At 35.7% G+C, this 16,621-nt stretch overlaps 1 protein-coding gene across 1 annotated transcript in view; it reads right to left on the bottom strand.

Annotated features, from left to right (window-relative positions):
- Positions 1 to 1,280: 1,280 nt before the first annotated feature.
- AFM (afamin) overlaps positions 1,281 to 16,621 on the bottom strand; it is a 22,002-nt gene continuing 6,661 nt past the window's right edge. The window contains exons 2-11 of the mRNA XM_073017800.1: positions 16,117 to 16,250; positions 15,399 to 15,496; positions 14,539 to 14,668; positions 11,353 to 11,567; positions 8,022 to 8,154; positions 6,776 to 6,873; positions 5,288 to 5,420; positions 4,307 to 4,530; positions 2,590 to 2,722; positions 1,281 to 1,457 (exon numbers count right to left, since the gene is read on the bottom strand). Coding sequence (XP_072873901.1) covers positions 1,437 to 1,457; positions 2,590 to 2,722; positions 4,307 to 4,530; positions 5,288 to 5,420; positions 6,776 to 6,873; positions 8,022 to 8,154; positions 11,353 to 11,567; positions 14,539 to 14,668; positions 15,399 to 15,496; positions 16,117 to 16,250 — 1,319 coding nt within the window. The 3' untranslated portion in view covers positions 1,281 to 1,436. The remainder of the gene's footprint in view (positions 1,458 to 2,589; positions 2,723 to 4,306; positions 4,531 to 5,287; positions 5,421 to 6,775; positions 6,874 to 8,021; positions 8,155 to 11,352; positions 11,568 to 14,538; positions 14,669 to 15,398; positions 15,497 to 16,116; positions 16,251 to 16,621) is intronic.

Genomic DNA, 16,621 nt, shown 5'->3' with positions numbered 1-16,621 from the left:
TTATTACATAATATATAATGTGTATGTTATACACATACATACATATATATCATATATATATAAAATTCTAGAATTAGAGAACCTAAATTCAAACCCTGGTTCTGCCAATTACCAGTCATATCACACTGAACACATTAGTTTATCTCCCCAAGCCTTAGATTTCCTGTTTGTAAAATGTAAATGAAAATAATACCTACTCATAGAGTAATTAGAGTAAATGAAATAATGCATGAAAACTGGCTAGAACAATGTTTGGTACATTGAAAACATTCAATGTCATCTACTAGTAGTAGCAGTAGTTGTAACAGTAAAGTTTCATGCCCCAAATTCTCAGTTTTCTTTCCGGTCGTGGCAAGGACATCTGAGAGCATAAACTTCCAACTTTCATGGAGTAGGGAATGGTGCAGCCATATGAGCAAAAGATGCTGATGGAATGAATGAATCATGATTGCTTAATTTTGTGATTAGGTTGATTTATGACATCAGTCTGAAAAATAACTTTACAAAATTTTGTGTTTATTGCTTGCTGCAATATACGATTTCAGGCGACAGTTGCAGAAAAATCCTTTTACTTTGTTCTCAAGAAATGAGATTCATCACCACACAGATAGGAAGCCTGTAAGTTGGTTATCCCTAGAAAGAAAAAATAGTATTTCATGCATCAAAAAAATATGAAATGTTAAAACATGGGTGATAGAAAGTCAAATATTTGAAAAAACTACTAAAGGTAACTGTGTTTTGCCCCTTGTAGATCCCCACCTACCTTCTGTTGAGGTCCAGGCCTCTCTTCACTGACACTGTATATAATTCCTATATCTATGCAACATTTTGTTGCTAAAGTTTGTGTTTCAAGTCTTACATAAGCCACAAAAGAGAGGGCATCTTTATATATCTTTTGGAAATCACAAACATCACTTTTTGTTTATGTAAATGCTGTAGCAATACCCTTAGTTTGTATGTCAATCATATCTCAGTAAAGCAACATTCTTAAAAGATTATCGGAAAGGGTCACTGAAGCCTGTCTGCCCACCTCAGTCCCCAGGGAGTTACCCCTCTTCTTTCTGTCAATATTCAGAGGTTCCATCATCTCTCCTTTGTGGTCCAGACAGCTGAATACCTTAGTAGGAAAGCAGAGGACTTAAGCGCCTCTTGGCTATCTAGAAAACTAGTTGAACAGCAAGAGAAGGGCTAGCACAAATGCAGCTTTGCCACACTGTAAGGAGTGACTGATACCCAGAAAAACACATAAACAATATCGGGGTCTGTTAGCTACATGTCTATTTCTGGTTCATGTAGGGTGAACCAGAAATAGGCAATGAAGCGTGAGGTAGAAAAGGTAGGGAGACCAAATAAACCACAAATACATTTGACATTTGATTGAGGCAGAGGGTATTACCTTTGGTGCTTTTTACTTTACATATCTCCAGCAGCTGACTTCAGTTGCCAATTTTTGGACTCTGAGGTGAGGGATGGAAATAAAAACACATAGGAAGAAAAATTTAAGACACTAATTTAAATTTAGATAAGCATGTTTCCCTGAATTTTGAAGAAAATTAAATCATTCCCACATTGTATAGGGAAACAGTAAACATTCTTTCTTCTAGTGAAGAAATAGACACCAAACGGCTCTTTACAACTGCCAATAAATTCATCCTTTCCTTCACATGGCACTAATGTACACACTCACTCAGATAAATGCTAGATATTGATTAACATCCTCTACTTAAAATTAAGTATATTTTTAAAAAACTAACAATATGTACCCCCAAAACAATTTCCACAAACTAAGTGTCACTCAGAAAAGTAGATGGCTCACAACCAGAATGAGTGATGCATGTGAGTTTGTGTGCCTGTGAATTTACATGAATTGTGAGTTTGGAGTGGAGTGAGTGTTCCTAGAAAAGAAACAGTGAGAAATAAAGTTGGAAAACAGTGAACAGGTATTTCCATGGAGCCATCCATTGGGGCTAACATTCACAGGTTGCTGAGGTTCACACCAGAGCAAATGGCTACAGACTACCTTCACTGGAGTGAGGGCAAACAAGGGACATTTCTCCCTTTTCTCCCTGACTACCCTTACCCTCCACTCCCTCATTATTCTCAACTGCAGGATGTTAGTACAAGGTCTGGGAAAGTGAGAGAGCCATTCCTGAAAGATTTCACGTTCTAATACCATTCCTGCTCCACTCCATTTGGAGTTACTTATGATTTCCTTTGCAAGTCGCTTTGACTCTGTCTTATTAAGATAATGAGTGGTTCAAAACCAAAAAATAAGAACCAAAGGTGTAATTCAGGAATAATTATTACCATCTTCATTTACAGACCGTTAACTGCCATTCAGTTTAAGTTGCATGACTTACAAGACTGCCGGGGTTACAACCCAGGTCTTCCTAATAGCTTTTCTGCGCTAAGGAGACACTGCTCAAAGTGTATTTCAGAGATGCCTCCATATTAGTTGTGTAGCAATTGTGCTCTCAAATGTAGTCCTGGTAGACACTGCAGAGAGGAAGCAGAGTCCTACAGGGTTCTGTCTGGTTTTATTTGACCAGGAATACCAGTTGAATTTCAGTAGAAAAGAAATAAAACTACCTCTTCATTAAAGCAGACTTCAGGACTCTCTGCTTTGCAGCACTTCTCCACTGCATTTGTGAAATTTGTAAACAAAGACTGCAGCTCCTCATCTGTGAGTTCATGCTTCAGCTTCACTACGTTGACAAGAAACCTGTGGCCAAAAGATGTCAAATAGAATTAATTAACGATTTCTTTCTGAAGCGTCTCTACTCCAAAATGCTTGTTACAGAATCACGTCTTGAGTCTCAGCTTGGGTGAGGGTAAAGAGTTGAAATATCCCACTTTGAATGGGCCTTCTGAAACTTTCCTATTAAATTTAGAGAATGGTTTCCACAGTAACATTCTTTGAGGGGTTTTGTCACACACAAAATTATACAAAAAGTATTAACAAGTAGGAAGAGAGGGACGAAGAGAAGTTGGTTAAGGGGTACAAAAATACAGTTAGAAGTAATAAGTTCTAGTGTTCAATAGTATAGCAGGAAAATTATGGTTAACAGTAATTTATTGTATATTTCAAAGTAGCTAGAAGAGAAGAATTATAATGTTCCCAAAACAAAGAAAAGATAAATGTTTTAGATTATGGATATTCCAATTACCCTGACTTGATCATTACATGTTTATGCAGTTATCAAAATATCACATGTACCCCCAAAATATGTATAACTATTATATGTCAGTTAAAAAATGATGTCAAAGGAGCAATTAAAAAAAAACAAGCTATCACAACTAAGTGTGACAACAGCCATAGACAATAGTGATTTCCTTAATTTCTAGTAACTTCTAGAATTCCAGTATTCCACTAACTTATAGAATTCCAAACTTCAAGTGGCAACCCATTGATGTCTTAAAAGTACATTTTAGAGTAAATTTTTAGAGTAATTATTTTAAGTAATAAAATTTTCATGCACCAAAGTAAAGAGGATAATGTAATAAGTCACGTGTGCCCATCCTTAGATCTAAGAATTAACAAAAGTTTGCATTTTCTCACTTTCATTTTTAAAATGGAGACAGGATAGTTAAAAAGAATAAAATAGACCAGACTAGAATAGAATGGGCTGGAAAATACAAGAGTGAATTACACTGTGAATGTATGACTATTGCACATAATAAGAGTAAGTATTATTGTTATCTAAAAATGAAAACATATAGTAGGCCTTTATTATGCCAAGTATTATGGTATACACGACTACATCTGATCTTTCTAGAAAATTCATGTCCAAAACAACCTCCAGTTCCTCATATTTGGTAGCTGTATATTGTATAGTCTCCACTACACATTAGGTAGACTCTGTCTGAATCCAGAAAACTAAGTTTAATTTCTCGACATTTTAAAGCATTTGTTGAGAAAATGAAAGTAAACTTCCTGTCCCTCTGGGCCTCTCCTTTGTAAACATTAAGTGATATTCTCCGGACATTCTCTCAAGGAAATGAAATTCATTATCAGTCAGTCTATGAACCTTTTGGCTGGCTGCTGTAACCTTTTTAAAGGTGATGTTAGACTTGGACACTCCAGGTCTCTTTCAAATGAAAAGACAAGCTAGATATGAACAATGGCAAAAAAAAAAAAAAAAAAAAAAATGCATTGGTATTTTTCCAAATAGAAGAGACTGGACAATTTGGTGGAAGGAACAGGATGGTCATACGAAAAACACATACCCACTACATAAACCTTCTCACTATTACATGGTGTGTCTGCAAACTGAAGAAAAACAGGAATGGAAGGGATTGTTTGTACCTGTCTGTCTTCCTCTGAAGCTCCTCATTCTGAGATTGACACATGTCTGCATGAAAGGTAAATAAATCTTGAGAGAAAGGTGGAGGCACATATGTTTTATCAGCTTTCAAACTCTCAAAGCAGGGCCTTCTGAAGGCAAAGTTTGTTTTACAACAGTGGTCCACAGCAGGGTTGATAGTTCGATTTTCATTTACTCCACATAACTCTCCAAGAACTAAATCTGCCTGTACCAACAAGAGTTGCAACTCAGATATGATCTTAAAACTCGGATGGAATTTCTAAAAATATGGTTAGATGAATAGTTAGATCATTCTAAGATCACTGTTAACCTCACTCATAAAACACACGCACTCATGACATATCACTATGCACAAATAAAAGTAGAAAATGGGGTCCTAAATGGCATTATGACCAAAATCCAAGCCATAACAATTCAGATGCCTACAAATTAATTTCTTGGTAACATATAAACAAACTTTCAATTGCAAACAGACAGCTGCAAACAGCCAACTGAAAGGGACAATCAAATACTGTAATCCTTGGGTTTCTTCCCCTCCCGGAATCTCCCTCAAGGTACTCTCCACCCCAGCCCTAAAGAGATGTATTCAATGCCTGGTTGCTGGATGAAGCAATTGGGCCAAGAGGAAGAATCTGTAACCTTACTTAAAATTATAAATTTTCCTGTATCTTTTTGAAACAATATTATGATTCCTAAATCATTTGTCCTAACAAATCCCTTCTAATACAATGAAGAAATAAGAAAGATACTTTGAAGCACTCTCCAAAAATATTTAAGGCACTCTCTTTTACTTCTTAGGGTTTTTACAAAGTGAGCCAAAAGGAAAACTTGACAATTTATGCTTAACAATATTAAAAACAATGAAGAAAGGAATATGGATAATCATGGTAAATCAACGAGTGCAAATATTCTTTTTTTTTTTTTTTTTTTAAAGAATAGTCTGGTACACAGGCCATGCTCACCAAATTATCAACACAGGCAAACTCTTCACTCAGTGTGCAGCAAGTAGTGAAAGCTGTCACCATTTTCTTGCCAAGAGAGACCAGTTCTTCAGAGGAGAGCTGGGGAGCTATCTTCGTGAGTCTGATAAAGTACCTGAAAGAACATTTGTCTATTTGGTTCTGAACGAAAACAGATACCCATTTTGCCTTGAATTATTGCTGAAGCCCAGACCCTTCAAGGCTAGGGACAACCAATATAGGTGCAACATGAACCTTAGCTCTCTTGTAAAATAGAGAAATATGTCTTCACTTCCTGTTTTTCTGCACCCTGCTTCCTATATCTATTTTAGCTTCTTTTCTAATTTCACGGATGTCTCAGAAGCTCTTAGATTTGCCTCCCTGTGTTATCTTTGAGTATAGGAGCTCCTTGACAGCAAATACATTGGCTGATATCTAAAATCCTGCTTAAAATCATTTGCATCATTATAAAATATTTTAAAGAAAAAACTTAATCAATATATGTTGTAAAAGAATAATCTGAGATGAAGGAAACTAAGATTTTTAATGAACTAAGTTTGAATTGTCAGCTAACACCAAATTGTAGAAAGAGTAAAGTCAGATTTTTTTAACTATGTCTTATTTTGATTTAAAGATGTTTAGTTTCAATAAATAATACATTAGCATGAGGCCAGGTGCAGTGACTCACACCTGTAATCCCAGCAATTCCCAAGGGTTGGATTGCTTGAGTTCAGAAGTTCAAGACCAGCCTGTGCAACATGGCAAAACCCCGTCTCTACCAAAAAATACAAACATCAGCCAGGCATGGTGGCTCGCGTCTGTAGCCCTAGCTATTTGGGAGGCTGACATGGGAGGATCACTTGAGTTGTGAGGCAGAGATTGCAGTGAGCTAGATCACACCACTGCACTCCAGCCTGGGTGACAGAGAGACCCTGTCACAAAAATATATGGTAATAATAATAATAACAATAATAATAATGATAATAAAATAAATTGGCATAATAATTGAAAAAACTGCATATTATTCACAAATGCTCACAAGAGCACTACAAAACTAAATATTAAAGTGTTAAGCACATCCAGAGTTATTTCTATAAACTCAGTTAAGATAGCCTTAAGGCAAGGCAAGGCAAACCATCTCTTCCCCAAAGGAACTGTAACAACCTGAAATATGCAACATCCCACTTACAAATGGGTGAGAATCCAGGGTTTCTAGATTGACAGTGAGAAAGCCAATGTCAAACAGAAACGAAAGCATTAGAGAATTAATGTCTCCAGAATCCTGTATTTCTTTTATTTTTAGCTTCACTTCTGATAAAAGATTAATGTGACAGTTCAATAGGCATTCTTGACTTCAAAAAAAAAAAATTCTTCCAAGAGTTTATGAATTGACTATAATTGAAAAACTTGAGAGGTAACTTTTTTACACTTTGAGGGATTATGTGTTTAATTCTAGTGGCAAGCGTTAGCCCACTTGTGCAAACAACCTACTGGTATGTCAAACCATCCTTCCCCAAATTCTGGAAATGTTTACATTCTTGTTGTACCATCTTAAGACTTTTCTCAGTTGTCTCATTGAATTTGTCTTCCTGAAAATAAGAATAATCATGGTTACAAATATTTTATCTAAAATTTAACCATAAGCTTTACATCAATGTGTAGAATAGCATTTCTTATTTCTATGGTATTTTCAAACCCTCATTATTATTCAGGGCACTTTTTACATGTGTGTACAAGAACTTAATTTCTTTAGTTATATATATATATAAAAAAATAAATTTCTTGCTAAATTTAAAAGTCAAAAATTTTTATTATCATCTTGTACGTATTTCAGAGTCTTCCAAATAACAAAATAGAATTTAAATTGTACATTGACATAATAACATTCAATTCTCACTTTGAAGTGGCCAGAGCAGTTGTTATCTCCATTTTTAAATAAAGGCAACTGGCCTTGTGAAATTAAGTTACTTACCCCGAATGCCTTAGCTAGTAAGTGTTGTTACAGAACATTTTAAATCATGTTGCTCTTTATGATTTTTTCATTGTTTAGATTTGGAACTTAAAACCTCCAACAGCCTCTCACTTTGTGGCAATAGTAGGAAACCAAGGAAGCCCCATTTATAACAACAAAAACAACAAAAAAGTTTCCTATGATACCAAATAAAAAAAGCATCCAAACATTTTCTAGAAATTATGCCAATTTTTTTAAAAATACACGTATATATACGTATATGTACTGAAGAGTTGAATAAAAATGTTAATTATAGCTATTTCCTGGTGGGAGAATCAGAAAAGGGTTTTTTGTAACCTTTGGTGCTTTCCTGATAATCAACAACAATCAATCATTACTTTTGAAATCATAAAGAATCCAATATGGCTTAATAAAATACAGAATACTTTCCTAGTCATCTACAATAATCATTACTTTTGAAATCATGTAATATCCAATATGGCTTAATAAAATACAGAATACATAAATAAAAATGTAAATTTAAAATGTTTACTGGGAAGAATTTTTTGAATTAACACGTTGGATTAGTAGTTCAAAACATTATGCATCAGCCAAATTGATGACATTGGCCTTCCCAATGATCTTCTTAGGCTGAGTCTACAGTAGACTCAGATTAACCAATCATATTTTTTACCCCCTAGACTGGAGCAAAATTCTGATATCAATTGTTAAGTGTTTTATAGTTGTTCTGTTTTGATTTTCTGAACCTACAACGATGGAACCTACCGCGTAACGGTAACAACCTGGAGGGTTTTCTGTGTTGCAGCAATTTCTCAGGAGATCTTTGTATATTTGAACAATTCTTAAAAGCCCTGGTATAGACAGGTCTGGATGTCTCCTTGAGTATTCAAAAGTAAACCTGCAATGTGTAAAATTTTGTATGTTAGAAATTAGAGAAAGAGCAAAAAACCCAATTCCACTATTTTGTAATCCAGTCAGATCTAATACTGCCTCTGCTTTCAAAAGCTAATTTTCTCCTCTGGCTTGGTCACAGAGTAATTTAAGAGGACATTGTGGCTATAGAAGATCATTTTACAAAAGTTCTCTTCCATGGTACATTTTAGATTAACAATGTTTTTTGAGAAGAGAGAATTAGTAGAGTTATTTGGAACTAATTATTGGAATGATTTAATCCATAAAACATCAGAAAGAATATATTGTGAATATACTTTAAAAAATACATATTGCATAGAATTATGTTTGAAAATGCATTCAGATTTCCAACTTGGGATGCTGGGAATATGGCTTCCTTCCCACCCACAATGTGGTCTTCGTGAGAGACAGGGAGGAAGCTTTGCCCATTACTCCGTCCTGTCGCTTGCCAAATATGGGAGTGTTTACCCCTTCAGCTCCAAATCACCGGCAGTGGCTTCCAAATCCTCTGTCAAAGACTTCAAGAGCATAGGTGTGTGATTTGGGAAGAAAGAGAGGAACAAGGCTAACAGTTATTAAGCCCTTAGTAGGTGCTAGGCACTGGATCAAACTTTGGGCATAACAGATATAGATGTGCTTCCTGAACTTTATAAACACTTTCTCATTTCACTTCACTTAGTCCTCAAGATGCATACTATTTTACAGCTGAAGAAACTAAATCACAAACTGGTTAAGCACCTTCCTATTAATGGCAGATATAAAATTTGACCCTAAGTCCCATTACTCCATTCTTTTTTTTAACCAAGCTAACTTTTCTCAAAACAGAGATGTCATTTCTAAGTACCTCAGCTGGGCTGTTTATAGTCTTCATAAAAAAGAATCTCATCTATTCATTCACAGCAAGTTAAGATCTTTCATGTTTTGTAAGAGCAATACCTCACTAGTTTTTCATGACCAGGTAACTCTTTTCATCCCCTCCCCCACATTTTTTTCAGGATTTGACCTTCTTGATTAATCTTGATTTTTCTGACACCATCTCTCCAGCTTCCCATTTGCTTTTCCAATTCCATTTGTGAGATATATTCCCATATCCCATGGCAGTGGTGCTTAACCTTCAGAGAATCAGGGCTCCTCTTAATATCTCATGTAAGCCATGGACTTCTTCTCGGGGGGGGGGAGACACACACACACACACACACGCACACACACACACACACACAACTAAAAACATGTCTCAGAATGCTGCGAAGAAAAATCCCTGGAAGCTTACTCTAGACTGGAGAAGCCACTGAGGACTTGCCTGAAATGTTCACATCCAGAAAGATTCTACCTTAAAACAGTGAGGACTCTGACTTGGCGTGCTCGCTGTTACTCCATCATTTCTTCCCATGTTTCAAGCACTTTTTATGTATAATAGTAATGATTATAAAAATGGCTTTTATCTATCAAACACATATGTCAGATACAATCTATCATTTTGTTTAATTGAATTTGATGTAATATCCACAACCGTGAGAAGCCATAGAGGACAGTAGTTATAAGACCAGGAATTTGGAGCCACATTGCCTGCATTTGAATCGTGGCTGCACCACATATGTGACTTTGGGTAAGTTACTTAACCTCTCTGTGCCTGTTTTATTACCTGAAAAATAAAGATTATAAAAGTATACTAACCTCAGAGGGTTGTTTTGAAAATTTGGTTGGTTAGTAGATGAGAAGCACTTAAAATTTAGGAAGTATTCAGTAAACATTAGCTGTTGTTATGTCCGAGATTTCAAGCCAGATTCCCTTCTAGAGCTACAGGTTCACATACAAAATTATCTCCTGATAGTCCCAATTAGTTATTCTACTGGCACCTCAAAGTCACTGTGCTCATTCTTAAACATATTACTTTTCTCACAAAACCTGCTGCTTTTTCACGTTGAATGGGAAAACTACCTACCCAGTTATCCAAGTCCCAAACTGGGATTTTCTCTAGATGAAGTGTCTAAAAACTGAAAGTGATTTTTTCCTTCCTTATTCTTTCATGAAAACCATTCAGTGGCATCCCATTTCTTAGCCTGCCTGCATAATCTGGCCCCACCTACCTCTCACTGCATGGTCTCTCACTGCAGATGCCCTACTCACAGCAATTTACACCAAACCATTATATACTTTAATTCATGCTTTACCTTCTCTATTTAGATTACCAAAATTTCTTCAAGTACCACTTCCCTATCAAGCCATTCCACGGTCCCCATATACAACTGACCATTTCTTCTTCTGTTCCCCTGCATTACCTAGAACAGGATGCTATCAGAAATAAAAGAACATTTTTCACACTTATTTATTTATGTCTATCTCTTCTCACTTTATACTCTCTATAGATGAAGGCTTCCTGGGGATTTAAAAAAAAAATAAAATAAAATAACCAGTGAAGTCCCTGGATTATATTACGTTACTAATAAACTTCAAATTAATAAAATTTTTTTTTTTAGACAGTCTCACTCTGTTGCCCAGGCTGGAGTGCAGAGTGCAGTGGCGTGATCTCGGCTCACAGCAACCTCTGCCTCCCAGGTTCAAGCAGTTCTCTGCCTCAGCCTCCCGAGTAGCTGGGATTACAGATGAATTAGTATTCTTATATGAATTTTATACATGACCAAAAAAAAGCTCAGAAAGGTTAACTTCTCCCAGCGACTCAACCAGAACTGAAATATAGTCCCTGTGGCTCCAAGTTCACTAGTCTTCCCCTTAAGAGTTGTAGGTGGCATAGTATAGCAGTTAAGCCTGCAACTTATTAGGCCAGGCTTCCTGGAGTCAAATTCTTACTCTGTCACTTTTTAGTTGTGAATCTGAACAATTCACTTCATTGTATCTCAGCTTGCTTATTTGAAAAACTGGGAGAAATTGTACTTATTTTGCATGATTGCTGTAAGAATTAAAATAGTTAATCTGTATGAGGTATATAGTGCCATGCCTGGCACATATTAACTGCTCAACAAACGCTAGCCATTATTTTAATAATACAGTTGTTTTTTCTTAAAATTATCTGAAAACTATAGTCTATACACAGGACTTTAAAAAAATTATATGATACCTAGTGAAATAAATGGTACCATGTCCTTCCACCTAAATTAGCAACATAAGTCAAATCTTACAAGTTTCTTTCTGTTTTCCTTATAAATTCAATAAAGAGTTATATTACTTCGCAAAGAAGGTGTCTGGGTCAGCATCTCGTTCTTGACACACATTTTCACTGTCAGTAAATTTTGCTTCTTTTAGAGACAAATCCTTTGGTCTATCATCTTTATTTGAGTTAATTATGCACTGGCCACGCTCTGGTATTTTCTTTTCACAGCACTCTTTGATTTTGCTGGAGATAGAATCTTGTTTTGAACAAATATGGTTCATAACCTTGCTCTGTACCAAATAAGAATGAGAGATTATTTTACTTTCAAAATTTCTTCAAGGCTGGGTTTTCTTCCATTATGGAATGATGGCATGCAAAACCAGTCATGATCACAGCATCTGGAATCACTTCATCAATTAATTTGATAGATAATATTTATTTAAATTAAATTTTGGATTTACTTAATGCACATGAAGTTTTACATTAAAACTTCTCAGGATTTAAGATGATATAATTATTTAAAAATAGGCTCTACTATAGGTTCACATCCATTATTAAGCATTAGTCTTGTAAATAACCTTCCTACACTGATATATTGACATCTTATATTCTAAATGTTGTTTCTTTTCCGTAAGAGTCCACCTGTGCTTTCAGTGGAGGCCACCAAAGACATGTTACTATAATACCTATAATCCTGGTCTTCGCTTGTGGCCAAGCACATGGGAAAAATTCAGTAAATATTTGATAAGTGAATGAAAGAATGACAAGCGAATGAACTGCAGCAACTACCAGAAGACGATTCATCAAATATAAGAAGCTATTCCACTCATGGTATCATTTTCTAATGTATCTCATTTTCTAATGGATATCATTCATTTGAAGCTGTTCAAGTTAGCAAATACTGCTCAAATAGAAAACTTTACTGTGTCCCCATCCCTACCCTTTGCCCCAGTTCTAACCTCTACATAAGAGTTGGAAATTAGAGAGGGGGTGGTGTTATCTTATTTACATATTAGTTGAATAATTTTAAAAAGCTGATCTAGGCCCTTCTAGACTCTCGAATGAGACTGCACATTATTTCCACTCTCTGTTGCATTCCCACTTGAATTATGTTGAGTTACAGCAACACACTAGACTATTTCAGGCCTTTATGACTTTACTCAAGCTATTTCCACTGACTGGAATCTTCCGGTGAACATGGAGGATAAGGAATAAGATGAAGCTCAGGACTGAGGTAAAAAATAAAATGGGCATTGGCACCACGTTTCCAACAAACCACACAGAACCAGGAAGCCAACCTTCAAAAAGACATTTACATCTCATGTGATGCCATCATTGTTCTAGGCAGAGTATCTCTTATTCTCTGAGAAGTTAGTTCTATTTTCAGTTAACTGTAATTCAGTTCCTCTTATTTCTCCAGAAAGACATTAAAAAGAAGGAAATTTGAGACATAATCCCTTAATCTCAGTCTCAAATTTCACAGAAAACCTATAATTATATCCGAATTCAGTATCATAGATTTCACATTATAAAACCTACATCACCATGAACAATCAAGCAATACAAAAATAAAGCACAAAAGAGATTGCTTTAACTTGGGTACAGTTAGGAACAAAAATAATTATTGGGAACATCTGTAGTCCATTGCTTGAAATAAACATTTCTCAATACCCTAAAATTCAAGTTATTGAATTGACATGCTATCGTCACTGTGAGTCTAAAAGTGACGATAGCCTAAAAGCCTAATCTTTCTTTCTTTCTTTCCTTTTTCCTTCCTTTCTTTCGTTCTTTCTTTCTTTTCTTTCTTTCTTTCTTTTCTTTCTTTCTTTCTTTTTTTTTTAAATAGGGTCTCATTCTATTGCCAAGTGTGTTGGAATTATAGCTCACTGTACTGTATCCTCGAACTCCTGTCTCAAGCAAGCCTCCCTCCTTAGCTTCTTGAGTCCTGAGTGGCTGCAATTACAGGTGCAAGCTATCATACTCAGTTTCTTTTTAAATAAAATTATATTACCTTTGAATGCATGAACAATTTTTTTTTTCACCTTAAGTTCCAGGATACATGTACAGATGTTCAGAATGTGCAGGCTTGTTACATAGGTATACGTGTGCCATGGTGGGCTGCTGCACTTATCAACTCATCACCTAGGTTTGAAGCCCCACATGCATGAGCTATTTTGATGCTCTCCCTTCACCACCCAACCTCAACCCAACATGCCCCAGTGTGTGTTGTTCCCCTCCCTGTGTCCATGTGTTGTCATTGTTCAACTCCCACTTATGAGTGAGAACAGAATGCATGAACAATTCAAACTATGCCAACAATATTCGTACCAATACTTTTCCTTGGAAATTCACTTTAAAGGTTTCCAGAGGCTGGAGATTGGGGAAATGTTGGTTAAAGGCCACACAATTTCATTTAGACAGAAGGAATACATTCAAGAGCTCTCTTGTACATCATAGTGACTCAATGATGACTTCATACCACTATATTGAGTACTTTAAAATTGCTAAGATTTGGAGTACTCTCACCACAAAAAAAAAAGTATGTGAGGTAATGCATATCTTAAATAGTTGGATTTAGACATTCCACAATGTGTGTGTATGTATACATTAATATATATGCATATATATCATGATATATATAGTACACACACATATATATCATGTATACCATGAGAATATACAATTTTTAATTGTCAGTTAAAGGCAGGAAAGGAAAGGGAAAGTGGAAGGAAAGGAAAGGGGAAAAGGAGGGGACAGGAAAAGGGAAGGAAGAAGGTAGGAAAAGGGAACCGAAAGAGAAAGGGAAAAGTTAAATTAATGTATTCGCTTATTTGGAAAGACTATACCTGAATAGCCTAAGAAAGCTCAGGGAAATCAGCTCTTAAAAACATAATGATAACTAGTCATTCCTTGAACTTTACTATTTGTTTCTAACCTCTCTAAAAGAGGATTTATAATGTAAGAGAAAACTTCAATCTGGACTAAATGAACTTTGAAAAATTTGAAATTCCTGAGGTTTTACATCAAGACATTTAGCCATACAATATACAATCTGCTGAGTAATCTTTAAAAATTCCAAATATAAAAAGTCCCAAAGGTTTATTTATTTAAAAAAATTATATTTCATTTTATGTTGTCATTCAAAAGTGAAATCACATTCTGATTTCACTGGGGCAAAGTAACCACACATCAGGGCAACTTGAAAAAAAAAAAATAGTTGCCAAAAATCACTATTTTAACTTGGTTTTAGAGAATATTTACCGTGTCACGGATGCACTGCACAACATCCCCTTCACAGCATCCTTCATAGTTGGAAGAAATATCTTCTACGAGAGAAATAAGCTCCTTAAATTCAATCTTGGGGAATTTTTGACTGAGTACCGCAATATATCTGGAAACAGAATTGATAAACCACAAAAATAATTTGAACAGCAAGTAGAACAAGTGGGAGTAATTTGCTAATATGATATGAATAACTCCAAAATGTATTGCCACCATTGTTGTTGTTGTTGTTGTTTTTATAGAAGTCTTTATCAAATAGTTGGTGCACAGCCCACATGATCACTTTGAAAATCTTAGAGTGATATTTTAAGAACCCCAAAGTCCTGGATGTGAGCAAAAAAAAAACTGAGAGGTGTGCTATCTTCCATAATTATTATAGCAAGACATGCTGTGTAAGGCCACCACTTCCTATTGTAAGTTCGTGGCAGGCATAGATAATTCATGACAGAACTCTTTCCTGCTGATCCACTTGAAATCTCAAAATTTTTCTCAAGACATTGCCTTAGCCCCCATTACTAATTGATTAGGGTGAACACTAGAGATAAAATTTATCTTTGCAAGGCTGTCTCCTCATTGTTAAAGTCAAAGACCAAGGGATGAATTATTTCTAGAGTACTTGTGGGTTTTAAAACCCTGGTTTGAAACTCCTAGACCAGTTCAGATTCCGAATTAGCCTAAATATGTCTCAGATACAGCCACCATTCGTCTCTCCATCTCCCAAAACTTCTCTCATCTCGACCTAATGTCCTGGTCCTGAGCCATCCAAATAGGCTCAGACTCACCCCAAAGCCCCTGGGTACAAATGCAAGCAGAGACAAGATATATAGTGTAAAACTCACATAAAGTGTACAACTTTGGTTCCAAATTTCAAAAGTGCCCCACAGACATGTTTTTGATAAGAAGAAAATGCTTTTAAATATTGTATGACAGGTATTGCCTGAAGAAGAAAGAGAAAATTCTTTTGAAACAATAGCAAAATCTCACTATTCCCTCATTTTTTAGTCACATTTCATTCAAACTATTACAAAATTTGTTCAGAGACAGAAAATCTAAGGATTTTTATTTCGGTAAATACATTATTAAAAGAAATATGCACTTACGGCACATCATAAAGGTAGGACCAGTCTTCCTGATGATTAATTGCACTTGGTAAAAAAGGTGCATAGTGCTCCCTTGGTGGGGCAGCATGCTGTGAGCTTGGCCATCTCTATTGAGATTATTCCATGTTATTTGTAGTCAACAGACTACAAATTGTCAAAGATAAAAGATAAAATGTCATCCTTCACCCTTGACATTCACTCACCAAGGCTTCCTTCCAATTTACAAAGAAAACAAAGCCAGAAGAGAGAACCTGGAAATGACTGACTGTCTTTCGGGAGTCTCAGGTAAAGAGAATATTTAGATCAGAACCTGGTGACCAATGGTTTGAAAATCACTGAATGTGACAGAGAACATCATATATGGTAAGCAAGCCTTTTGCTATAATATAAGTCAGGGTCTGGATCTGTGGTATTGAGTGATTTCTTACCCTCTTCATGAAATAAATGCTATACCTACCCTTGTTTGAAAGCAGTTGACTTTGTTTTGTTCTTCACAACATGATTTAGCCACCTCCTCAAAATGAGCAGCAACAGTTAGAAGTGTAGGGGCAAAGACAAATGGGTTCCTTCTGGCAACTTCATATAAAAAAACTATTTAAAAAATGAAAAAGAGAGAGAAGAAGGGCAAGGGAAGAAAACAGGAAAGCAATGAATGTAGACAAGGGAAGTGAAGGAGGGTAAGATGAGAAGGAAAATGAAAAAACAGAAAGAGACAAGAAGAGCAAGTTGTAAAACAAGGTAAAAGGAAGAAAGGTTTCCAGTTATAGAAAACTTCAACATAAGGCAGCATTATCCAGTTCCCAATAAGAGTCTTTTGAAGTCCTTACTGAAGTTGCTAACTCCAAAGTAGGAATGATGATTGCAATTCTAATCCAAACACTGAGCTGTGGCTATTCTCCTTCCATCCACATGCTACCAACTGGTCAGCAGTTCTCTCTTCCATGTTCAAAGAACAGCTATCT

Source organism: Chlorocebus sabaeus, chromosome 7, assembly GCF_047675955.1.
Source record: "Chlorocebus sabaeus isolate Y175 chromosome 7, mChlSab1.0.hap1, whole genome shotgun sequence".
NCBI lineage: Eukaryota > Metazoa > Chordata > Mammalia > Primates > Cercopithecidae > Chlorocebus > Chlorocebus sabaeus.
Note: the sequence above shows the minus strand (reverse complement) of the source record. Positions and strands in the feature narration are given on the sequence as shown.